Raw genomic sequence first — 26,119 nt, forward strand, 5'->3', positions numbered from 1 at the left:
TGATTATTCTTTCAATCTCTCAGCAGCCAAGTGTTCTCCTTCACAGTGGTGTCTCTCTTATGGGTTCACTGCTGTTTTCTGGACATATATTCTGGTCTCTATTCTTGCTGGGTTCCTGTTTAACCATCTCATATTGACCAATCAAGACATTTTAGCTTAACCTACAACAAGTGACTGCAACTCTATGTCTCTTAATTCCGATTGTCAAAAGAGAAATATTTGTTCCCTGACCTACCAGTAGGTTGGCTGGTTTGGAAGTAGGTATTCATCCTTAATCAAATCAGTTGGGGAAGAATTGGGGCAGGTTAAATGTATATCCCTCTGGAGGCAGTGGGTGCAGCAGGTCAAAGTAGAAAGTGCAGTTGGGAGTATCTGGCAAAATGACTGGTCTGGGATGATCTTGATGGGTAAAGGATCCTCACAAGTCCAGACATTTTGAAAAATTATAACCTGGGAACTGGAAGTTATTTTCTTCTAAGAATCATCCAATATTTCTGGGGCACCTGGGTGACTCAGTCAGTTAAGCGGGCAACTCTTGATTTCGGCTCAGTTCCTGGAATTGAGCCTCACATCAGGCTCCACGCTCAGTGGGGAGTCTGCTTGGGGATTCTCTCTCATCCTCTTCCCCTGCCCCTTCCTCCCACACTTGTGCATCATTTCTCTCTCTCAAATAAATAAATAAATTTTTTGAAAAAAAAAGAATCATCCAAGATTTCCTACTAAGAATAATTCTTCTCACCAAAGAATACCTGTTTGTTTTAAGTTGTTATCCTAATTGTAGTCAGCAGTTGTTGCCCCTGAGAGGCTGATAGAGACCCATCACCTCTCTCTAGTGGCTCTCTGTGACATTCCAGGATTTCTTAAAGTGATGTCCATGGACCACCTGCATTAGAATCTCCTGAACACTTAAAATGGAGATAGATTCCTGGGATTCACTCTAGATCTATTGAATCAGCATTTCTGCAGGGGCAGGAGTGGAAGAAGCTGTCCATTTACATTTTCAACAAATTCTCTAGGTGATTCTCAAATACATTAACATTTGAGAACCACTAAGTCAGACAATCAATTACTTGAGACAGGGAACAGTGTTTGTCTTGTTCAGGATTGTATCTGTGATACATTACTTGGCACAAAGAAGATAGTAAATAAAGAATCAGTAAACTCTTACATCAACAACATAATCCTGATTATATACAAATGTATAACAACAGTGATGAGGTTTAACTTAAATTACTGACAGAATCATAAACTCATGATTATATTACAATACCAAATTATTTCTACCAATTACTAAAGAACACTCTTAAAAAATCATCCCATTATTGTGATACTTTTAATAGCTAGAGTTCTCCTTTGCTTTTATGTTAGACTTGCTTTCAGCCCACACTTTAATTCTTCTTCCCTAAATGGCATAGGTATGGTTTTCATGTCCTATGAGTCCAATCTCAATTACTTTCCCATCAAACCATTGTGAAGTAGAAATATTTGCCCATATTTAGCCATGCTGTTCATTTTCCTATTAGTTACTTTCCGTTTCGTAGTTATAGAGTACAAAAAAGGATTGTGGATGAATCGGAATGTGAGGTGGTGGTGGTCATACAGATAATGTGCAAATAGTAATTCTGAGTCCTCAAGAAAGTGGTAGATCATAGTTTTTCTCTGTTCTCCTTTCATATTTTTAAAAATATGTGTTGTTTTACACCACTGTAGAACAAATATAATGGCAGTTTTATGCTTTACAATTTATATTGCTGATTTCATGAACTTTTGGAAATTCTATTATATTTCTGACAGTACAAACTTTTTTCCCCCTCTGTGATACTGAGTCAAAATGCTGTGACATTGCAGGGATAGAGGCATGTTCCAGTTCTGCCTACCCCTCATCTACCTCCTCTCTTTACCAAAGGCAAATTCCCTCCTTCTTCTCCTGTTCCCTTCCCAATACCATCCATGGGTCCTGGTGCTAACCCCTGGAGACACAGAGATTTAAGTTAAGTTTGATCAATTAAAAAAATTTTTTTTCATTTATATGAAATATACCCCGAATTCAAAATATTTCCAAAATTCAATCACTTCTCTTTCCCTCCACTGCTCCTACCCTGGTCCAAACAATGTCAATTCTTGCTGAATTATTGCAATAAACTGATTTGTCTCCATGCTTCTGCCCTTGCGCCACACCCAACAGCCTAGTCTCAACATAACTCGTAGAACGGTGCCTCAAAACTATGTGAGATACAGTCACTCTACCTAAAATCCTCCATGTGGTTCATTAGGCACTGGCCAAAGTCTTTGCAGTCACCTAAAGGGCCATACCTATTCTGACATATAATAAGCACTTGATAAATTTTTGCTGAGTGAGTAAATTTAAAGAAACTTAATTCTCCTTATTTTCAAAATAATAAATTAATAAATTAATAAATTAATTTTCAGAAGCTCCTCTGAGGAAATGGCTTCCAGACTTCCATTCTGGTCATCATCCTCCTACATGAACTTTAGGGTTTAGTGTCCTTAAAATGTGGCACCAAGACGTGAACATAGTGATTCAACTTTGGTTAACCAGCGACGTTTACTCCATACCTCCTTCTATCCCTGTGGCTTAGAATTGCATTAACTTTTTTGGCAGCCATGTTATAACATTGGATCACATTCTGTCTGCAGTGAATGAAAATTCCACGTCTTCACCCAGAAACTGATGTTAATTCAAATCTACTCATCCTTGAGCTTGTGTAGTTGGTATTTTGAAACTATGTAAGGACTGCCCCAAATTATCTTCTTTCATAGAATTTGATTCTTTTTTGTTCAAAGAAATTTACATCAATGCCTCTAATTGCTCAGTTTTGCTACTATGGCAACACTGTTAGATGTTACTATTTTTTTCAGCCATTACATTTCCCATCATCAGCTTGTCCCCCTTGTCTTCCAACTGGTGTACAACACAAAAGTGAGTTTTTTTCCTTTTCTAAGATTATTTTGCTAGATCATTTAAATATTTCTCGTGACATGACTAATTGTAGAAAGAAGAGTTACATAGACTTTGGAAAACCTGGGTACTGTTCTGTCTGCTAACTCTGTGATCTTGGAGGTGTAAATGAAACTCTGTGACTCAATTTCATCACCTATGTAAAATGAGAATAATGATAATAGCATCTGCTATTCAATAGGGTTATTTCAAATGTCAATGAGATCATGGGAGTGCCAAAGTATTGATATAAAACAAGAAAAATGGCTAGAGACCCTAAATCAAGTTATAATCAGATAAGCTTCTCTTATCTTGCTACTTTTTTCCTTTAAAATATAGCTCCTTAGTATGGAGAGCTGGTCCGAAGTTAGGATACATCCGTTCTACCCTAATTTCCCCACTAACTAGTTTGGGTACCTCAGATAAATGATATAACCTGATAGACTTTCTTTTCCTAACCTTAAAAAAAAAATGGGATTTGCCCACATACTTACTAAGATCTCACTCAGTTTTTTGAATTTTTAAAAACCTATCATGCTGGTCCACACTGAAGAATAACACAAGTCTTATTTGTATGTTTGTCTTCATCGAGGTACATGTCTGGTTGTTTCTATAATAATTAAGATGCATATGCTGCATTTCAAATAGGAGCAGAGATGTAGTGCCTGTAAGAGATAAAGGCTTTTAAAGGAGTCCTAAAACACCAAGCTGAAACCAACAAGGTTTATTTCAAGTCATTAAAGAACCACTTGAGCAAAACTAGAAAGAATTTTCCCCTCACTGAATGTGAGTTTCATAACTCAAACCCCACCCAAAACCTGTGGGTGCTGAGGACTTCAGTAACAATAATGCACCTTGTTTAAATAAAAACAGTTAATCTTTTCATATGAAGTTTAAAAGATGCAGACATTAGCAATCTGTTATTTAGAAAACATGCACCACTTCTGTGCAAAAATATCAAACTGCTGAGAAGAGAGCCTAAGTAAATGGGAGCATACAAGAGAATGACAAGTTGAGACATTACTTTCAATTCTTTTCATGAAGCTTTATTTTATTGAAAACATGATTAAACACTTAAGATAATTAAAATAAAATTAATATTATATTATTCATGATCCTGCTACTGTAATGCAACTTTAAAAATTACTATTCTTTAATTTATAGACATATATCTGGATTCCTTAAATTCTTGGGAATAATCAGCCTTAAGCCTTCATGGGAAGAGTACTTATCCACAGGGAGCATATATGAGGAGAATCTTCTGAAATTTGGCTTAGTAGCTTCCAAGACACCACACCTGTTTTCCTCTTTCTCACCACCGGCTTGTTTTCAGTCATCTTTGCAGGTTCCTTGTTATCTTCTCTTTCCCCAAATGTTTGAGTACTTCAAGGCTCAGTTATCATAATTTTTCTCTTTTCTATCCTGCTAATTTCCATGGCTTTAAATTTCATCTATCGGCTGCTGACATTCACATTTATAACTTTAGCTCAGAACTTTCCCCTTGAACTCCAGAATTGTGTGTACATCTGCTTACAAGACTCCTTTACTTGGAAGTCCCAAACATAAAACCAAATGAGTCTCTTGGCTGCTTCCCAAAACTTACTGTATTCCCAGATTGCTACCGCTCAGTAAATACCAACTTCTTTCTTCTGGATACTCAACCTTCAAACCTTGGAGTCATTCTTGACTTTTTTCTCTCATGCCCAACATCCAATTTGTAAGAAAATTTTGCTTAGCTCTACCTTTTAAAGATTTATTTATTTATTTTAGAGAGAGAGAGAGCATGTGTGAGCAGGGAGGGGGGCAGAGGGAGAGGGAAAGAGAGAGCGTGAGAGAGATAATCCCAAGCAGGCTCCACACTCAGCAAGGAACCCAACACAGGGCTCGATCCCATGACCCTGAGATCATGACTGGAGTTGAAATCAAGAGTCAGACGCTCAACCAACTGAGCCACCCAGGCGCTGCATTAGCTCTACCTTTTAAATATATTGAGAATCCAAATGCTTCTCACTTCTTCCCACTACCACTCAGTTGCAAACCATAGTCTTTTTCATCTGGATTTTGCAATAGCCTCCTCATTTGTCTCTTCCCTTCCCCCCTCCGTTCCTAAAGTCCATTCAATATAAGTGGTCTTAAAAGTAAATTAGATCAGAGGGCATTTGATGTAATGAGCACTGGGTGTTGTATGCAACTGATGAATCACTAAATTCTACCCCTGAAACTAATAATACGGTATATGTTAACTAAATTGAATTTAAATAAAAAATTTTTTTAAAAAGTAAAGTAGATCATTTTGTTCCTTTCCTCAAAACCCTACAATGGCTTCTCATCTCACTCAGCGTGAAATCCAAAATCCTTACCATGGCCTAAAAGGCCCTACAAGATCTGTACTCCTCCTCCACCACTGATCTGATTTCATGTCCCATGGCTCACACCCCAGCTGTTCTGGCCTCCTTTCTTTTCCAAGCATGATCCCACCTTGCACATTCCCATGTTTTTGCCCTTGCCATTCCTTTCAGATGCTTCCTTGACATTCCTTTCAGATGCTTCCTTGAACATCACTTTATCAGAAAGATCTTCCTAACCACCCATATAAAATAGCACCGCCCACCTGTCATCTTTACTCTCTATCCCATTTTACCTTGCTTTGTTTTTCTCCTTAGCATCTATCACTAACTGACATATCACATGTTATTTGTTATTTTTTAAATTTTATTTATTTATTTGACAGAGAGAGAGACAGTGCGACAGGGAACACAAGCAGGGGGAGTGGGAGAGAGAGAAGAGGACTCCCCGCAGAGCAAGGAGCCCTATGCGGGGCTCGATCCCAGGACCCTGGACTCATGACCTGAGCCGAAGGCAGACGCTCAACGACTGAGCCACCCAGGTGCCCCCACATGTTATTTGTTTAATGTCAATCTTCTTAAGCTGAAATGTAAGGTCTATGATGTTACTTTTGTTAATTGTAATATCCCCATCACCTAGAACAATGTTTGGCCCACAATAAGCACTCAATAAATATCTGTTGAACAAATGAATAAACAAGCCCCATAGTTTTAATCAGAGACTGACAAAATATACATGAGCAGGTAAAAAGTAAACATGCCATTAATTGATTTGATACAGTGAAAATGATTGAACTAGTTACATGTGCCTGAATCTCACAAATAAAATGTTGGGCAAAAATTTAAATTGCAGAAGACTATATATATATACATAGACATACATGCATATATAAATGACATCATATATAAAACACTCGCATATACATGTTTTATATAAATTGTGTGATACACACACACACACACACACACACACACACACATATGGAGAGGGAGAGAGAGAGAGGGAGGGAGAGCCAGAGAGAAAGGAAAGAGATGATGCCCAAGAATGATAAATACCAAATTTAGAGGGTAAAATGGCAGATACCCAAAGGGGTAGTGTGGGCACAGATGTTCATGACATTACTCTAACTTTTTGTATTCTGAAGTAAAAAATTAGTTATGTAGCTTTTAGAGAAAAGTGCCTAGGGTCCCAAAAGAGAGACTCTTTACATCTTATGGATAATTCAACTGAATAAAACTCCCATCACACAATACCATTATCCTTCAAAAACCTTCTGCGCTATCAAACATCAGGTCTTCATCTTTTTAAAAAAGAAAAAACTTTTTATTTTGGAATGTTTCAAACATGGAAAAAATGTAGACAGATTAGTATATTACACCCCCATGTACTGGGATTTTGTCAAAATGGAACAACAGGGATTAGAATTATCCTCTAGCATGAAACAACTGAAAATAGAAACAACAGTCCCAAGCCATTGGACTTCAGGCAATGAAGGACAGTGATCACTGAGAAAAGGGGAACAAATGAGGTGAGCCTAAGATGGCCCCAGCTTTGTCTGGAGATAAATTTCAGGCCTTGTAGCAGGGAGGGAACCCAATGACATTGCTGCTCACTGGGGACCTATGCTTCAGAGGTCAGAAGAACAATGAAAGAACACACACCACTCAGAAATGTTCCTCTTAGTGTGGGTAGACAGAAAACGTTCTCACTTGGAGGCAAGCAGCAGAGGTCAAGAGCGAGTCTTAGCCATGAGTGATGGAAGAGGAAGCTTTCTATCCCACCAACAAATGCCACAGTAGCACTCTCCCCCTGCTCTCCCTGCTGTCCATGCTTAAGCTTCTGGAAAGAATAGATAAGAAACATCAAAGGATACATGAACCAAACCTGATGATTCTCTATTCCTGTTTCATACCAAAGTTATCTTATAACAAATAAAACAACACTGAAGGAAAGAATTGTTTTGAAAAGAACAGGTAATCTTAAACTGGATGTGTTCAGATCTCTTGGTTCTCTGGGTTCAGATCCATGGCTCCTATGATGTAGGACAGGAAAAAAATTGGTATTAAAATGCCTTTTGCTGCTTAAGGAAACCAAATCTCTAGAACAGCCTGGGCCATAAGCCTCTTTGCAGGTGTATTCTTTAAACTTCATGCTGTTTTTCTCCTATTTTTTTTCCCCAAATAATCCTATTTCTCTCCTGTTTCCAAATATTCCTATCTCTAATGGACTTCTTCTTTGTATGTCACCTCGAAATCTTCCTAATGCTATCTTGTGACATGTGGCCTTACTTGACAATTCATTCAACACATTCAATAAGCTAGGAGTTGGGAGGGATGTACATTTCAATCAGACACAGACCCTTATCTCCAAGAACAGAGAGAGAGAAATAAGACAAGTATATATAATAAAAAGTACAGTAATATATACTATAGGAAAATGGCTTTAGAAAGTTTTGGGTTTGGGAGAGATTTTAATGGTCAAGGATTCTTATTTCCTCATTTTAGAGATGAAGACACTAGAAGAAAAAAGGTTAAATGACTCATTCTTGGCAGTAGAATCCATTAATGTGAGGCACCATGGTGGGCTAGAAAGAACAGTGAACTTAGGGCCAGACAACTTAGGAGTGATTTTGGATTCCAGTTCTTATTAGCTTTCAGAAAGGACAAATGATCAGACTTTCTTGAGCCTTAGTTTTCTCATCCACAGAACAAAGATAATAATGCTTGCCTATTAGGATTGGTGTAAAGGTCAAGTGAGATAATGAAAAATTTTGGTGGACTATGAGGCAATATAAAAATGTAAAATATTACTACAATTGATGAATTGCAGAACTGGGAATAAAACTCAAATCTCCTAACTGTGAGACACTTCTCCATCATGTGTTAATGTGAAATGCTCTCCATGACTTCTAGGATAAGATTTAGAAATTCACCTTGCCCAGGGTGGAATATAATTATCAATCACACATACATTGTTGACTCAAATCACATGCCCATTCCCCACCTGTTTGAGTTACATACAGAAAAATAAAATAGATGCTCTTGCTACAAAATTTTCTTGGCTAATTCTCACAGTAACATAGGATAAGGACTTTGTCCAACATTTCTCAATACCATGTTGTATTTTCAGCCTGTTTATTCTGGCGTCTTCCTTAGAAGCAGTGTTAGTGTTGAATAAAAGTTGAGCAATTAAAAAGAAAAATAAACATCAGGAACTTTGTAGATCAAAACTTGTGAACACATCCTTGGGGCACTTTAAGAGAAGTTAAGTGATAACATCACTATAATATTGTGTTACTTCTTTGATCTGCTAAAAAAGCTAAGTGATATAATCAGTTTTTTCTCTCTGAGTTTTCTTTCCAGTTTCTGCATGTGGCAACAAAGCTAAGAAATAGGTTAATTGCAAAAGCTTTTGTCCTCTTCCTCACCCCATTACAGACTCCTTCCTCTTTAGAGTGGGTAAGAAAAGAGGCAACAAAGTTTATTTTGACATATATTACTGTATGATTTAAGAAAGGCCTTCAAGCGGTGGTTTGCTGTAGTGGAAAGAACATGAAATTTGGATTCCAAAGTTATAGGTTTCAATTTTCCATCCGACTCTTGAGACTGGAATCAAGTAACTTTTCTAACCTTAGTTTCTTTATCTGTCGAAGATGAAAACCAATAAAACCTACCCCTGGGATTGCCAGAGGAATTGTATGGTATTCCCCAAATAATTAAAAGGCAGCTAACAATGCATATCATATTAGGAAGATAAAATAAAATTAAAATCATTTTAAAAATGAGGCACATAAATATAAAGTTAGGAAATGTAGATGCAGTCAGCAATGGAATTAATTTATAAAATAGAGGCAATGGAGCCCTAAACAATTGCTCTGAGTGGGCCACAGACTTGAATCTGCACTTCCTTGCCGTTATCCCAAGGAGAAAAACACGGCTAGTCACCAAAACAACAGTGTTTATTCATGAGGTGAAACACAAATTAGTAGTTTTGTGGCTCCTCAAAAAATTAAACATTGAATTACCGTCTGACCTGAAATTCCTAGGTATGTACCCAAAATAATTGAAAACAAGTATTCAAACAGATACTTGTAAACCAATGTTCATAGCGGAATTGTTCACAATAACCACAAGGTGGAAACAACCAAAATGTCTATCAGTGGATGAATAGATAAACAACATGTGGTATACCCATGCAATGAAACATTATTCAGCCATAAAAAGAAATGAGGTACCGATCCATGGTACATCCTGGATGAACCTCAAAAACATGCTAAGTGCAAGAGATCAGACACAAAAGGTAGTATGTTGTATGATTCCATTTATATGAAATGTCCAGAATAGTTAAATCCATAGAGACAGAAAGTAGGTTAGTGGTTGCCAGGCCTGGAGAGAGGGAGAAATAGGAAATGCCTGCTTGATGGGTATAAAGTTTTCTTTGGGACTGATGAAAAAGTTTTAGACATTTTCACAACACTGTAAATATACTAAGTGCCACTAATTATGTAGTTTTATTTTTTAGTTATTTTTTTAAAAGATTATTAATTATTTTTTTAAGATTATTTATTTATTTGAGAGAGAGAGAGAGAGAGAGAGCATGAGCAGGGGGGAGAAGCAGAGGGAGAGGGAGAAGCAGACTCCTCACTGAGCAGGGAGCCTGATGAGGGGCTTGATTTCAGACCTGAGCCAAAGGCAGATTCTTAACCAACTGAGCAACCTAGGTGCCCCTATTTATTTTTTAAAATATTTTATTTTTAAGTAATCTCTACACCCAACGTGGGGCTAGAATTTACAACTCTGAGATTAAGAGTTGTATGCTCTACAGACTGAGCCGGTCAGGTACCCCTAATTATATACTTTTAAATGGTTAATTTTATGTGAATTTTACCTCAGTAAAAAACCAAAAGAAAGCCAAAGCAAAAATAAATGAGTTGCCAGAGTGAAAATAAATGAGAAAAAGTGTAACTCTTTCTAATACTAAGACCACAAAGGACATTCTTTAAGGAAACAAACCCTCAGCAATATCTTCTTTTGAATATAGTGTCAGGTTTCATATTCTTTAGAGGTCTTTAAGATAAGCTGATGTCACCACTATGAAAGGCAACAGGGTAAAAGGTATTTTACTGGAAACCAGGGGGAGTGTAAGTGTTAGTAATCCAGCTCTCGCTACACTGGTCTCTGATGAATGGCAGAGATAAAATTAAGATGGCATAAGGCAGAGATAAAATTAAAAACATCTAGAAGAAGAAATGGACCTGCCTATCATTCTGCAGTCCATCATAAATATTTCCCTTAGTCAAATTTCTGGAAGTTATAGAGCAGGAGTTAGTTTGACATTGCATTCCCTGTAAAGTATGTGGGTGCAGTTTGCCCATTTAGAGTTTTGTGCTTTCAAAGTTAGCCAGCCTGGAAGGAGAAGTAAGATACCCTGGTAGATGAGGAGAATGTTGGAAGTGAGTAGTGACAGTGCTGAGGTAGTAAAGGTTGCCCTGACAAAGTATGAATCTGCTCAAACACCCAAACAAAGGGTAATCATTACCCCAAATAGTTTCATGCAAAAAATCATGTCCTCGGTATCTTCAGGGAGGAAAGATTTTTTGTAGACTACATGAAGCCATGTATATGTGACATTGATATGAGATGTAGTTTTCACTGCTATGACTATCTGGCTATAATAGCTAATGTGTAAACAACATACTTCACATACAGTATTCATTCATCATTCTCAACCAATACTTACTGAATGCTAATTGTGTGCCAAGGAGGGCAGACAATACTAGCAACATTTTAGAAAAGAATAAATTGAGGTTCTAAGAGCCTAAGATTTGCCCTAAGTCACCAGACTTAGACTTGAGATGTTTGGTTGCTAGTCCATTCCAAGCCTTGCTGCCTCCAGGGGCTGAAATGACCAGACTATGGTTGCCAAAGCCCTTCATCTTCACTAACTATTAAATGTGATTATTAAATGCCTTGGGCAAAGTTTCACCATTTCTGTTTGTCTGTGCAGTGGCATTTTCTTTAATTAGTTACATGGTGTTCTCAGGAGCCACACTACCAAACACACACAATGCTTGGCTTTATATTATTGGCTAACATTTATTGAGTGCACATTGTATGCTTAGGTGTGGTGTTAAGCATTATGCAGACATATTCTCATTGAATCCTTAAAACAGCCTTCTGAGGAATGTCTATCATCCCTCTTTTGTTTATACAGATACTAAGGCTCAGAAAAATTAAACAACTTGCCCAAAGTCACAGGCAGAGATACAAATATTCTGACAATCCTTATAGGAAGATATTTAAAGGTTTATGAAAATCAGAGGCCAAACCAACAGGCTCCTATGATTCCTACCTGAAGAGGCAGTAGAGTGTAAAACAAATGTTGAACTAAGTATGAAAGTAAGAGACAGGACTGGGTCCATATCCAGTTTTGTTTACCTCCAAAGCTCACAGCTTAACTGCTCTGCTATACTGAGACACAGGTCTGGTACATTTGTAATCATTTGACTTCTCACCCAGACAATTATGGTAATAAGTTCTGGGTCATTATCATTATAGTGGATAAAATTTATTGTGGCTAACACTCTTCTAAGTGCTTAATGATCATTTACATTTGTAAATTTTAAAGTCTCCTTGTGAAGGACAAGGAAGTGCCCGTCCATATAAAAGTCTCTTTGAGGAGATAGCAAGCTTTTGCTAAGAGAGGTCAAAAATTCAGGTTACTGAGTGTTATTCTGCTGTTGGATTCGAAATGTTGAAAAGCTACTATCTGTGCTTTTGACTAACATATCTCTCTGTTCAGATGTGTATAATGCAATAAGGTAAAATAACTTATTCGATGAAAAATTACTATAGTGTGCTGGATATTGTGCTAGGTGCTACCAGTTAGCTACTAGGGTTTAAGTACTCAAGCTCTGCCAGCTTTTGAGGAAAAGGGAAGTGATCATTGTCAAATTGGGCAAACTTCACCTCTCTGGGATTCATTACCTACTGGGTAAATGAGGTGGTGTCCCCAGATCTTAATGTTTCTGGTTTTTGATTTTGTGTTCAGGTTTCTTCTCCTCATTTGCCACTATTCCCATGTCAAAATATCCATCTCATACTATCCTAGCTTTGCAATTCATTAATTAGTTCAACAAATATTTTTCGAACTTCTACTATGAAGCACCATAGGAATAAAGTTGCTAATAATAGAAGCAAGGTTCCTCTGCTCATGGAGCTTACAGTTCAAAGGAGTAAGACAAGAAATAATTAAATAATTTAAAAAACAAATACATAAAAATAATCATTAACAATAACTTCAGGTTGGAAAAGTCCCAAGAAGGAAATGAGATGGAGTGTTGTCTTTTTTTCAGTCACAGAATGAAGTAAATGATAAGTGCTTTCAATTACAAAAATGACCATCTAAGGAGGTTACCAGATTTTTAAAAGGGAAAAAAAAAAGATACCTTACAACCACTAAAGAATGAATAGCCATTCCCCTGGAAGAAAATTGTATTGGGACTGGTTTACTCTATCTTTTCTTTGTAATAGAGGAGAGGCTTCTCAAAAAGAGCGGCGAGAGAAACTCACTTTTTTCCTTTCTTTTGTAAGTCAAGCGGGAAGACAAAGTGGAAAGGAACCAGGAGTCAGACAGGGAAATTGCCAATCTAGTCTGGCCGTGAGGATTTCTTTTAATCTTTCTAGGTTCTCCGCGGCACCAGGAACTGGATGGGAAGAAAACTAATGCTTTGAACTTCAAGGCTTATTTCCTTTCAACTATTACTGTCCGGTGGCAGGAACCTGGGAAGAGGTCAAGGTGTGGTTTAGGAAGAGGCAACTCCCGGGAAAGGCACTTGGAAGGGCAGAACAGAGAACTGCGGGAGAAGGCGACCGAAAGGAGAGGGAAGAGTGCGCCTGGTTAGTACTTGGATGGGAAAAACTCTCCGCCTGGTGAGCCGCGCGCCGCTCAGGTGGCCTTTTCCCGCTCAGGTGAGCTCCTCCCGCGCCTCCCATTGGTCAAGGCGCCTGTGGCGCTGGGAGGGCGACGCAGCCCGGTCTAGTTCAGGGTCTAGGGCGGCGCGTCACTTCCGGTAGCGCGGAGCTTGTAAAACACCCTGGAGAGAAAATGGCGGCGGCAGCGGCTTCGGCGCCTCAGCAGCTCTCGGATGAGGAGCTTTTCTCTCAGCTCCGCCGTTACGGCCTGTCTCCTGGCCCAGTGACGGAGAGCACCCGCCCGGTCTACCTCAAGAAGCTGAAGAAGCTTCGAGAGGAAGAGCAGCAGCAGCACCGGTCTGGGGGCCGCGGCAACAAGACGCGGAACAGTAATAACAATAACACGGCTGCCGCCGCCGTAGCGGCGGCGGGACCGGCGGCGGCCGCCACGGGGCTAGGGGTCCGGCCGGTCTCGGGCGACCTCTCCTACTTGCGGACTCCGGGGGGCCTGGGCCGAATCTCGGCCTCGGCCTCGGAGAGCCCTTTGGGAGGGCCCGGGGGCGCCTCGGCCGCCCCCACGGCTGGCAGCAAAGTGCTGCTGGGCTTCAGCTCGGACGAGTCGGACGTGGAGGCCAGTCCCCGGGACCAGGCCGGCGGCGGCGGCGGCGGCAGCAGCAGCAGCAGGAAAGACCGGGCTTCGCTCCCGTACCGCGGGCTCAAGCCGCTGTCGGCGCCCCTGGCCGCCAGCGAGGTGACTAACAGCAACTCGGCCGAGCGAAGGAAGCCCCACTCGTGGTGGGGGGCCAGGCGGCCGGCGGCTCCCGAGCTGCAGACCCCGTCGGCGAGAGATGGAGCCGCGGAGGACGAGGAGGAGGAGGGGGACGACGGAGAGGACAGGGACCCAGAGGCCGAGGAGCCGTTGTGGGCGAGCCGGACCGTGAATGGCAGCCGGCTTCTCTCCTACAGTTGCCGGGAGAACTATTCGGACTCGGAGGAAGAAGAGGACGACGACGACGTGGCCTCCAGCAGACAGGTATTAAAGGACGACTCCCTTTCCCGGCATCGGCCCAGACGGAGCCATAGTAAGCCTCTCTCTCCGCTGACTGCTAAATCTGCCGGCGGCCGGCTGGAGACCTCAGTTCAGGGAGGGGGAGGAATCCCGATGAATGACAGGGCGGCGGCTGCGGGGAGTCTAGACAGGAGCCGAAACCTCGAAGAGTCGGCGGCGGCGGAGCAGGGAGGAGGGTGTGATCCGCTGGACTCCAGCCCCATTCCTAGGTACCGTGTCAACGCTAAGAAACTGGCCCCTCTCCTGCCCCCGCCACTGACTGACATGGACTCAACCTTGGATTCGTCCACAGGCTCCCTTCTCAAAACCAATAATCATATCGGCGGTGGGGCCTTCGGTGTGGACTCCCCCAGGATTTTTTCCAACAGCCTCCCTCCCGGTGCGTCGGTGGCTGCCTCTAGTTCACTCAGGATCAATCACTCCAATCATACGGGCTCCAATCATACCTACCTGAAAAACACATACAACAAGCCGAAGCTTGCCGAACCCGAGGAGGAACTTCTCCAGCAATTTAAACGGGAGGAGGTGTCCCCTACAGGGGGTTTCAGTGCCCACTACTTGTCGATGTTTCTCTTAACTGCTGCCTGCTTATTTTTCCTAATACTGGGACTGACTTACCTAGGAATGAGAGGGACGGGAGTATCCGAGGATGGAGGGCTCAGCAGTAAGTATATGCCCTGTGGGTAAGGTAACAAAGGGGATGTTGCTAGGGGTCTCTTGTAACCACACTGGGCATTTTACACGAGATGACCTCTGTCTGCAAGAACATAGTGACAAGGCAGCAGATCGGGTGCATTTGTGTCATCTTTCTTTAAGAAAGAACATTATTGCCATTCTCAGAACGATCATCCCATGGCCTCGTTTTAAAATTTCTCTGTATGATCTGTTGGGGAATTCAGAGCATCTTATAGAAGAACAAAATATTACAAGCCTGTTAGTAAAATGCATTTATGTGTGTGACTTAAATTTACTTTTTAGCCTTAAATTAACTATGTGTGCAGATGCCAGTTAATTAACAATTTTGAAGTATCTTGATTGTTATGGAACATCATAGATGTTTTTTCAAATTCAGTTGTGATTCTAGAAGGCAATGGAAGAGCTCTTGAAATTCCAGTTAAATATTTTGGGATATTAAGTTCTTGGGTTCTGTATTTTCTATAGTTTCTATATTTCCTTTAACGTGAACGAATATAGAAGGTAGGAAGACACAGCTCAAAATTAATTGCCCAGGGGGCGCCTGGGTGGCTCAGATGGTTAGGCATCTGCCTTCGCCTCAGGGTCCTGATCTCGGGATCCTGGGATGGAGCCTGGCGTCCGCCTTCTGGCTTAGCAGGGAGTCTGCTTCTGCCTCTCCCTCTGCCTCTCTCCCTGCTTGTGCTTGCTCGCTCTCTTTCTCAAATGAATAAATAAAATCTTTAAAAAAGAACTGATTGCCCAGGCCAAAGCATCTTCCCTCATACCAGTGAAAAAGTAGTGGTAGGGCAGGGCAGGAGTTTATCATTTATCTGGTATTGGTTTTTAGGCCCTGCCATTTACTTGCTCTAAAGCGCTGTGGGCAGGTGTGGTGTGTTCATTCATTCAAGCCCAGCATCATCTTCTATACTGTAGGATAAATCAGGGTCTTTCTGTCCTTCAACACAAGAGGATAAGTACAGATCATTCTGTGAAGGAAATAAGGATGGAATAGTTGGTATAGACTACTTGAGAGATGGTCAGAGTAGCTGCTATTTGAGGTGAGACCTGAAGCAGGAGGAGACAGCATTGTAGGGAGACAGGAGAGCATTCTGGGCAGAGATGATAAGAAAGGGCTTGAGTTGAGCAAGAGCGTTCCTGTAGGTTAGAGTGGTTAGAATACCTTGAGCAAGGAGGAGTAAGCAAGAGTTTGAGCTTCCCTTTCCTTATCAGTAAAATGATGCTAATATCGATTAGAAGGATGCCTACACAGATTAAAAGAGAGAAATGTATTGTGTGATGGACTGCTGAAGATATAATTTCTCAGTGTTAGGGCCCTCACTCCACTCCCCCGAAACCTCCTACCCATTCACCCAGCATGAAGTCATTTTGTTATGATTTGTGTTTATAAAATCAGCCTTACTCTTGTTTGTTTTGTTTCAAAATAGTGAATGTGCAGTTAGCAGATTTAGATAAAGTAGGAGTCAGAATAGTGTAACCTTTGATTTGGGTATAGCCATTTCCAAGGTCATCATATAATAGATTATTACTGTATTGCTTAATTGGGTTAGAAGAAGGACTGAGACCCAGCACTCACTCTAACTAGTTCCCTGGGAGCAAGAGTGGTATATTGTGTTCTGTCTTAGATGATTTGGAAGAACAAGAAATAAGGTCACACTAGAAGTTAAACTAGTAAAGTTCACATAAATTAATGACATTATCAGCAGTATCTATTTCATAACGAGTTACTGATGAGCACGATTTCTCAGTTAAGGTGACTGTCACATCTTTCTCCTCACTGTTAAGATGAATGAGTTTTGTTTTCTTAAGTACTGAGATTTCAGATGGAATAGAAGGGGATGGGACTGTGAGGGTTTTAGTAGCCCCCTCACCTTCACCAGTGTGGCAGGGAAGAAATTGTGTTTTTGTATTTTAATAAATGGTAAAAGTAAAGTAGTTTGGGTGATGGAAACAACAGTGGCTAAAGGTGGAGGATGTGGGTCCTAGGACTTGTCCAAATGACTTAAGTTCCTTAACTTCTGAGCCTCATTCTTCTGTATTAAATAGGAGTAATAATTTCTGCTCTCTCTGGGGATGTTGTAAGGATCAAATGAGATAGTTTATTAAATAACTTTACATAAAGTGGCATTCAGAAATTTAGATAAAATTTGTTGTATTCCTGGTAAACTACAGTATATATGTAAAGAGATAGTTAAGTCATTTCTGTAAATATTTAGTAGTGCATTTCTTATTCAGCGTTTAATTTTTATTAAATTCCATTAAAAATACACTGTAGACATTGATACAGAAATTTGAATCAAAATATAATGAATCCTTAACTATATTATATATTTGATTTACTGTATACCTGGTGGAAAGAAGTGCCTGCTAATTCAGTTAGTCTGCACACCTAACGGTGAATAATTTTCCTCCCTATATTTATGTATTCTGAATCCTTTGTCATAGTATAATGGTTAACCAGAGCTTAACCATAGGGTTCATTGGTCAAATAATGTGCTTAAGGAAATAGTTTTACTTTGAGTAATAATTTCACCAGAAGATTGTAGGTTATATATGAGAGTAAGCTTTAGTAAGCTTTTATTAGTTGTCATTTAAATTATGTATAACATATAATAGATTAGCCTTTTAAATAGTTCTTAATCATTTGGTCTTTGAAAATTTTTATCAATACCCTAGTTTTATTAATTAAATTACTTTTATTAATTAAATTACTATAAGTCTCTGCTTCCTCGTCTGTAAAACTAGGGGGTTGGAGCAGATGATCCCTCCCCTAAATTCTCTCTAGCTCTAAGGTTTAAGATTCTAACTTTGAACTGTCCTACCAAAACAACTTAAGGATCAGCCTGCAGTGAGATTAGGTCATGACAACCCAACAAAAGAAAATGGAGATGCAGAATAGATTGATTATCTTAGGCTCATGTGGTCATTATATAAAAATTGTTTTCCAATTATAAAAGACGTGATTTTTGTAGAAAGTGTGGGTAGAGATCTATGAAGCAAAAAATGAATAGGTATTGTATACCTCTCCTTCTCGTCTCCCACTCACCCCTGGTATAAATAAGTTCAGGTAATACCTCTCAAAACTTTCTTAATGCTTTTCATGTAAATACATACATTCATATATATGTGTGTGTTTGTGTACATTTTCATTCAACAGTAGAGTGACTGCTCTGTGCCAAGCATCATTTTAAGCTTTTTGGGGGTGGGGGGAGGGGTGATGTACAAGTAAACAAATAAGACTTTGAGAGGGTGATCGTTGCTAATACAAGTTAATGATAGTAACTTTGCCCCGGGGGTAGAGGGATACGGAATATTACAGGTGAGCAGGCCTCTCTAAGGAGGTGATGTTTGAACTGAAACCTGAATGTCTTGAAGGAACTAGCCATTGACAGGGAGAAAAGCATTCCAGGCAGAAATAACGCGAGTGCAAAACTCTTGGGGCAAGAACCGGCTTGGCAAGTTGAAGCATCAGAATAGAGTGGCCAGTCTGGCTGGGGTATAGTGAATGAGGGAGAATGACATATGAAGGAGTCAGAAGTAGGCAGGGGCCAGGTCATAAAGGACCTATAGGCCTTGAGGGCCACAGAAAGGAGTCAGAATTTCATTTTAAAGTGATGTTACACGTATACATACCCTGCAACTTGTTTTTTCACTTAACCTTGTATGACGAGTTATTTTCTATATACTAAGTTTAAGTACAAGGCATAATTTAAAAATCTCACTCTCCACTGGTCCCTAGAAAGGATGAGAACATCCTATAAAAATGTTAAAATCTCTGCCACCCTGAAAATGTTCTTAAACCCTCTGTTCTCCTCCAGCTGTTCCTGTCCTCTCAGCCAAGATTGTTATCTCTTGCTGCAGCTGCCATTCACTCAACCCCTGTCTAGTTAGCTTTCTTTACCATCCATTCCTCTGTAACTTCTGCTTCGAGTCAAAAGTTACTCAATTGCCAAATCCAAGAGAGGCATTAAAGTTCTTACCTTCGCCTCTTTGATCCATTCAGTACAGTGATAACTAACTTCTTTGTGCAACTCTCTCCTTTTCAGACTTCTGTATCACTACTCTCTCCCAGTTTTCATTTACTCCTGTCTGTCTGTGTTTTAAATATTGGTGGTCTCTGGGACTCTTGTCTTTGGTTCCATCCTTTTGTATAGTTTCTGGCTAATACCTCCTGATTTTATATTTTTGCCTTAAATGTTCTCTTCTGAGTTCTAGACTTACCTGTTTGTTTATTGGACAGTTTCTTTTGGATATTCCAGAAGTACCCATCCTCTGTACTCATTGGCTTTCCTTTCACCTTGTTTGCCCGGCTCTGTTCCCTGCTTTAGTCAATAGCACTTCCATCTACCCAGGACTCAAGCTAGGAACTTTGAATTTATCTAGATTCCTTCTTCTTCATTCTCCTACCAAACCTCAAACCTCAAACCTCAATCCAGTTGGTTACTAAGTCTTGTAGTTCTACCTCCAATTGTCTTTTGAATCTTTTTCTCTCCATCACTGTTGCTCTAAGTTAGTCTTTTGCCTGATCTGCTTTAGTAGTCTTCTGTCAGGTGTACCTGCTTCTAGGCTGTAGCTCTTCAATCCATTTTCAGTGCCAGAGCAATATTTCTAAAACACAAATGCAATAATTCACTCTCTTGCTTAAAATTACTCAACGGCTTTCTCTTACTCATTGGATAAAATCTAAATTCTTCGGCGAAACTGTTCATGATCTGACTATGCCTGCTTTTCTAGCTTCATTTCCTACCAGTTCCTCTTACCACATTTTACTTTCTGGATAACTGGAGCTTTCCGGATACTGCTTGGTGTTCACTGAATATGTCATGAAATTTTGTGCCTTTATGCCTTTGCACATTATTCCCTTCTTTGGGAAGGTTGTTTCTTCCTCTTTGAACTGCTATTCATTCTTGAAAGTGTCACTCTGGATATTTTCCCTGACTCCCAGCCTCTTTACCCTGGAATTTGGGTATACTCAAATAAGATCTTATACATCCTTCATAGCATTTATTATAGAGTATTATAATTGTGTACGTCCGTTGTGCCAGTTTGATTACAGTTTCTTGAGGAAATATTTCTGTAGGAGGAAGTGAATACACTGGTAAAGGGCACAGGCTTTACACTCATCTCTGAGTTTGACTCTCATTTCTCTCTTATACTTGCTCTGTGACTTTACTAGACGATAACTCAGTTCCCTCATATTAAAAATGCAGATGGTAATACCTGCCTCAGGGTGGCTTTAAGCATTACGTGAGGTAATGTATGTAAAGTTTTTAGTGTTGTTGCCTGGCATAGGGGAATTGCTCAGTAGACCCACGTCACATCAGTATCCTTGGCATAAGTTCATTCCTTAGTAATATTTATTGAAAATGATCACATATCAGATACCCACTTTACATGCACTGAATTAACTCATCATCAACCCAGTAGTTGGTTACCTACTCAGTACCTAACAATACTCAGTACTAGGAAGGATGCAAAAGAAATCTCATTCTTGCAGAAGCCTCCACTCCACTATTAATAGTCACAAAAATGGTTAAGAAGTATATCAGATATTAGATGATAAATCCCACCCTTTTGTAAAAGGGGAGAATTCACTGTGAGCTTGATTAGTCTCAAATGATCAGAAGCTCTGTTTCCAAATTTGGACTTGATTCTGTAAGTTGAGCAGTAGGAATCCATGGAGGTTTTTAAACAGAAGACTAGCATGATCATGTTGATCTTTTTTCTTTCTTTTTTTTTTTTTTTTTGGTAAAGATTTTATTTATTAGAGAGAGGGCAAGAGAGATCATGAACTGGGGGAGAGGCAGACTTCCCACTGATCAGGGAGCCTGATGCAGGGCTCGATTCCAGGACCCTGGGATCTGACCTGAGCCGAAGGCAGATGCTTAACCAACTGAATCACCCAGGCATCCCTATAGTTGCTTTTTTTAAAAAAAATATTGTTTTCCAAGTAATTAGACTAGCCACTTGTTCCAAAACTTGGTGTGTATAATGAAATAGGCATAAGGATTTTGAAAAATAGTTGTTTCCCTCATTCTTGAAGAATGAAAGCTGAATGTTACATTTAAAGTTTTTCAAAGTTGACTATTTTGTAAGGAAAAAAAAAATTCTAGGCCTCAAAGAATATTCCTGGGAACACCAGAGGTTTGTATATCCCAGTTTGATGATTTAAATAAAATCTACTCTGTGGAAATGTCTTTCATTTGAAAATTATCTCTAGAATAATTTAAAATAAAAATCATCAGAGTGAAAACATGTGAATTCCCCATGAGTATATCCAGGGAGCCTAGTTTGAGAAAATTGGCGTAGATACCAGGGCTTAGATTAAGGAGGCAGATCTGGGTTTGAATATTGGCCCTTGCTTTTCTATTAAAGTCAGGTTGCTGAACTACTGTGAACCTCAGTATCCTCATCTATAAAATAGAATTAAGTGAGAATTAAATGGAATGATGCATGTAAAGTACTTGGCTCAGTACATGACACATGATAATAATAGTAACAGCAGTTAACCCTATATAGCACTATGTGCCAGGCACTGAGCTGGACAGTTTTCATTGTTATTTAACCTTCATGAGGTAGGTATTTGTTCCATTCTGTAGATGAAGAAATTTGAACTTGTCCAGGGTCATGTGGCTCGTAAGCACAGAGGCAGTGTTTGGATTCAGATAGTGTGTCTTAAGCACTGTGCTTGATTGCCTTTTAACATGTGTAAGTACGAAAGGACTGTGTATATGTTCTCTACCATTATTGTTATCCAGAGAATTATGAAAGATATGGATGGGCGAAGCAGATTAATGCATGAAATCCTAGAAATGCTGGAATAATCTATGAAATCTAACAACTTTAGGACAAGGACGTATAAATTTGTACTCAGGCAACAATTAGGAATCATGTGGGACTATTTCTCCTTAGTTAAGGTTTTAGATTAACTCCTTAATTCATTGATATATGAATGGGTCAGTCTGCTGGAATATAATGCAAACTATAATATGTAAAACTGTAAAGCATGATACTATTTCTAATTTTTAAAAGATTTGCAGTCTCAAAACTGGTGGGTAAAGTAGTCCTCTCATTTTACATTATTACCACTTTAAAACTTAATGTTTTTCCATTGTTCAATTTTCAAGATGTAAAGACCTTTAAGTATAGTATAATTGTGCTCCCATTTTTTGCTCCTTTAAAAAAAAACTTCATATGTGTTTTTTCTGTGCTTTTTATTTCTTTCAGTGGAAATGATCCATTCTGTAATTTCAGGGATACTTTTTAAAAATCATATATTTTCAGGTGCCTGAGTGGCTCAGATGGTTAAACATCTGCCTTCGGCTCAGGTCATGATCTCCAGGTCCTGGGATCCAGCCCAATGTCGTGCTCCCAGCTCAGCAGGGAGTCTGTTTCTCCCTCTGCCTCTGCCTTTCCCCCTGCTTGTACTCTGTCTGTCTCTCAAATAAATAAATAAATCCTTAAAAAAAAAAAGATTAAAAAAAATCAAATGTTTTCATGATTCTCAGTAGAGTTGTAAAGTTTTAAAACTAACTTCCTCTTGCTCATTAAATATTTTAGATGAACTTTACCTGTCTGAAAAATATTTTATATAAATAAAAGGAACCTTACTGCAAAGAAATTTATAACATCACAAAGAGATTTAATCTAGTCTATAAGTAGTTTAAAAATGAAGTATACCTTAAAGTATTGGAAATCTCCTAAATATATGGAAAACAAGTAGTAGTAGTAACTTCTTTATGAAAATTATAATGATACATCTTTATTTTAATCTTACATTTATTTTACACTAAAAATGCTACCATTTAATTTGGGAACATAGCCTCATACTAATTGTGGAAATTTTAATGACAATTATTGTTTGATAACTTTAGATTTTGACTTCCATACTCAATTTATTTTTAAAAGATTTTAAAGTGAACCAGTAGCAGTATATTTAAGCAGTAACCTTGCTTTGCTGTTTTAATAATGTGTGCTTTAACCTGATTCTCACAAGTGATAGTTTTAAAAAAATCTTGATTTACTTAATAATCTTTATTAACACTGTCAAAATAATTTTTAAATGAGTTGACCAGGAAGGAAGTGTTTAGGTTTTAATATTTGTTTCATGTAGTTAAATTTTATCTGTTTGACATCATTCCTTTGAAAATTTATTTCTAAGGAAATTAACTTCTTAAAAGGATTATAAAAATTTATACTAATGGAGATAATAATGTCTGAAAATAGGATAACATCATGTGGAAGCCATAATATATTTACTTTTGTGGTGTCTTAATTTTTTTTTAGTTCTAGAGGTATAGATTTAAAATTATACTACGTTTTTGTCTGGGTAGCAGATTTATTGCTCAATGGCCACAGTTTTTTGCTTACAATGATACCAAACTGCAAGCTAACATTTAGAAACAAGGCTTGGGTGCAAAGCTATGCAAGAGTTTAGTTCAGCTGTCCTGAACTAATTGAGTGATAAATATGCACCAACAATTGCTTCCCGCCTTGAATGTGACATGAATAGGAAAAAGTGCTTTAGGAGCATTGAACATTTTAACACAGCAGAACATTAATATTGTTTTGCAATTAGAAATAACCTTTTATATGTATATGTGTACAAAAGGAATTTGCTGATTGTGGCAAATTCCTCAAAGTACTTTATACTTGATAAAGGAAGCTCTATAGGAATTCACCTAGATATACTTTTTTAAACCTCCATATACAGAGGGTCATTGAAATTAATTAGGAGAGGGGGGAAAATCTTCGAATAACTGTTTATTCTAGTCCCTGGGCTCTGGCTTAGACTCTTGGTCAGCCTGATTAATGACTTTGTAGGTTTATAAGGGTACCTCCCATGGTGTCACAGATGCTTTCTTGTTTGATTTAGTTCACTTGAAGCAAAATTAAGTTTCTCCTATTCATTCATCCATTCACCCACTTACAAATTACTTATCGAGCACCTACTATGTGCCACATAATATCAGAAGATGAGTATATACTTTCTAGAACTATAGGAGTGAAGCTCTTCCCCCAGATACATACACTGCCTCCCTTTCTCCTACGTTATGGTGGCATTCTCTTCTTTCTCCTAAATATTTATGCACTAGCTATCCCCCAGAATTGAGATTTGGTTACCATGCAATACTGTTTAAGATTTGTTTGTTGTGGCTTAGGAAACATAACATGAAAAATTAATTTCTGCAAATTTGAATATGCCCTATGATAAAGTTTACCACAATGTGTACTCTAAAAAAAAAAAAGTTTCATTTCTTGCAGATTTTTAGAAATATTTTAAAAAGTAAAAAAGGAGACATGAAGAATGAATTTGCCAAAAATGAAAATGTCATCAATATGAAGTGTTATGATTATAGTTCAAGATGTTCTAGAAGTATTCTTATGCTTATGACAAAAAGTCCTGTTTTTAAAACATGTCATCTCCAAATGTTCCTTCTTTCAAATTCTAAAGCCTTAAATTATAAAAGGATTTATTGAGAATTTTCTATGTATGGGCAATTATCTTAGTTTTTATGAGGGGAACTACTAATATTATCTGAGAAAACTGAAATGTAGATAGAATGTGGTTACAAGTGACTTGTCCAGTATCCCATAGCTACTAAGTTTTGGAACTAGCCATTTGAACCCATGATCTGATTTCAGGGTCCACAGTCTTAACCACTAGGCAGCAGATTTTTTTTTCATGCATCTTTTCTCACCTACTAACTTTATTTGGGCAGTTAAGTCACTTATAACCTCTGGTCCTTGGCTTTTACATCTGTCAAATTAGGGAATAATAAAATCAACTTCCAGCCACTGACTTTTGTAGGAAACTAATGTGATAATGTCTGTGGAAATGCTTTGGAGAAATTTGAAGTGATACATAACTATTTTTAATACATTAAGTTAGAATTTCCCAGCTACAGTAGTCTACTTAAACAACACATAGTCAGCAGTGTGTATGACATTATCTTGTCAGTGATGGTAATAAGTAATAGAAGAGTCCCTTAAATTTATAATCCTCATCAGTATCTTTCAGCCTTACTCTCAAGCCTTCTGAGCAGATAAAAGGAGTCATCTTTTTATATTACCTCATTAGTGCTTTATTTCTGGGTGCTGAAAAGGAATGTTCTTATTTTTGCAGTTATGTTAATTTAATAGGTAATGAAGCACAATTTGAAATTAGATTTTACTCTTGTTGACCACTGGAAGGTTGACTCACTGACAGGAGAGTCAGAGATGGGATATGTTGCCTTAATGCAAAATGTAGTAGTGAATTTGAGACAAAAACATTTCTTGGGAATGTTGATGGGTCTTTAGAGTAAGCTTCTGTTAACATTATCTGAAGAACAGACAACGTGTGCAGCTGGTAGAGAAGGATGGCCTTTCACATGTTGTTCTTCAGCGAGTTTGTAAGCTACCACAAGTGCTGTTATTACAGAAGTGGGAAGATAAGGTGCGTCCCTGTGAATAGGCTTAGACTGAATGGGGTAATCGAGAGATTGGGGAGCATAAAATAAAATGAATTTGATAAGCAGGATATTAAAATCATGCTACTTAAATCATAAGGAATTTAAAGTGCATTAGGATCTCAGTCTCCTAGATAATTGATATGAAGCACATAATGAAATTTTCATCCCATTTCCCATTTGAAACTGTATCAAAGATATGATTTGTTTAGACCAGAGCTGTCTAATAGAAATATAATACAAATAATGGAGTAATTAAATTGTAAGTTACTACAGTGAATTAGAAATAGCTGAGCAGTGGCAGAACTAAATCTCTTACCTACCTGCCCTGGATAAATGGCCATGCTTGATGGTATAAAGATATAAAGTGGTATAAAGGACTTCTTAGCTTAAAGTAGAAGTGATGTCCCCTAAATTCTCACTCATTTCTTATTGGGAATATTCCTTTAATTTCTTCTCACCATTTCCTATTGTAAACTGCTTTGTACAGCTCTTCAAACTAGACATGTAGGAGGGAGGGATGGCCTTTTGATTCTGTCACATGACCATCCCAGGCGATAAGGGGAAAGTTAGCTCCTGTTTAGAAAAATGAAAACAGAATGACTAATAAAGTTTTGTTGGCATAAGAAAAATTTTAAGGGTTTCAGTATTTTGCCTTTTGAGAAAGATTTTGGGATGCTCTTGTTCA

General features: G+C 38.6%; 1 protein-coding gene across 2 annotated transcripts in view; it reads left to right on the forward strand.

Moving 5' to 3' along the window:
• The first annotated feature begins 13,396 nt into the window (after positions 1-13,396).
• The window catches only part of LEMD3 (LEM domain containing 3), a 78,367-nt gene continuing 65,644 nt past the window's right edge, over positions 13,397-26,119 (forward strand). For both annotated transcript variants that reach the window (XR_003610516.2, XM_028110816.2), the window contains exon 1: positions 13,397-14,951. Coding sequence is in view for 1 of the 2 variants with exons in the window: in XM_028110816.2 (XP_027966617.1) it covers positions 13,412-14,951 (1,540 nt within the window). In the remaining variant the exon portion in view is untranslated. The remainder of the gene's footprint in view (positions 14,952-26,119) is intronic.

The sequence above is a fragment of the Eumetopias jubatus genome, unplaced genomic scaffold, assembly GCF_037043125.1.
Source record: "Eumetopias jubatus isolate StellerSeaLion01/CBP00866 unplaced genomic scaffold, mEumJub1_p1.0 scaffold_8, whole genome shotgun sequence".
NCBI lineage: Eukaryota > Metazoa > Chordata > Mammalia > Carnivora > Otariidae > Eumetopias > Eumetopias jubatus.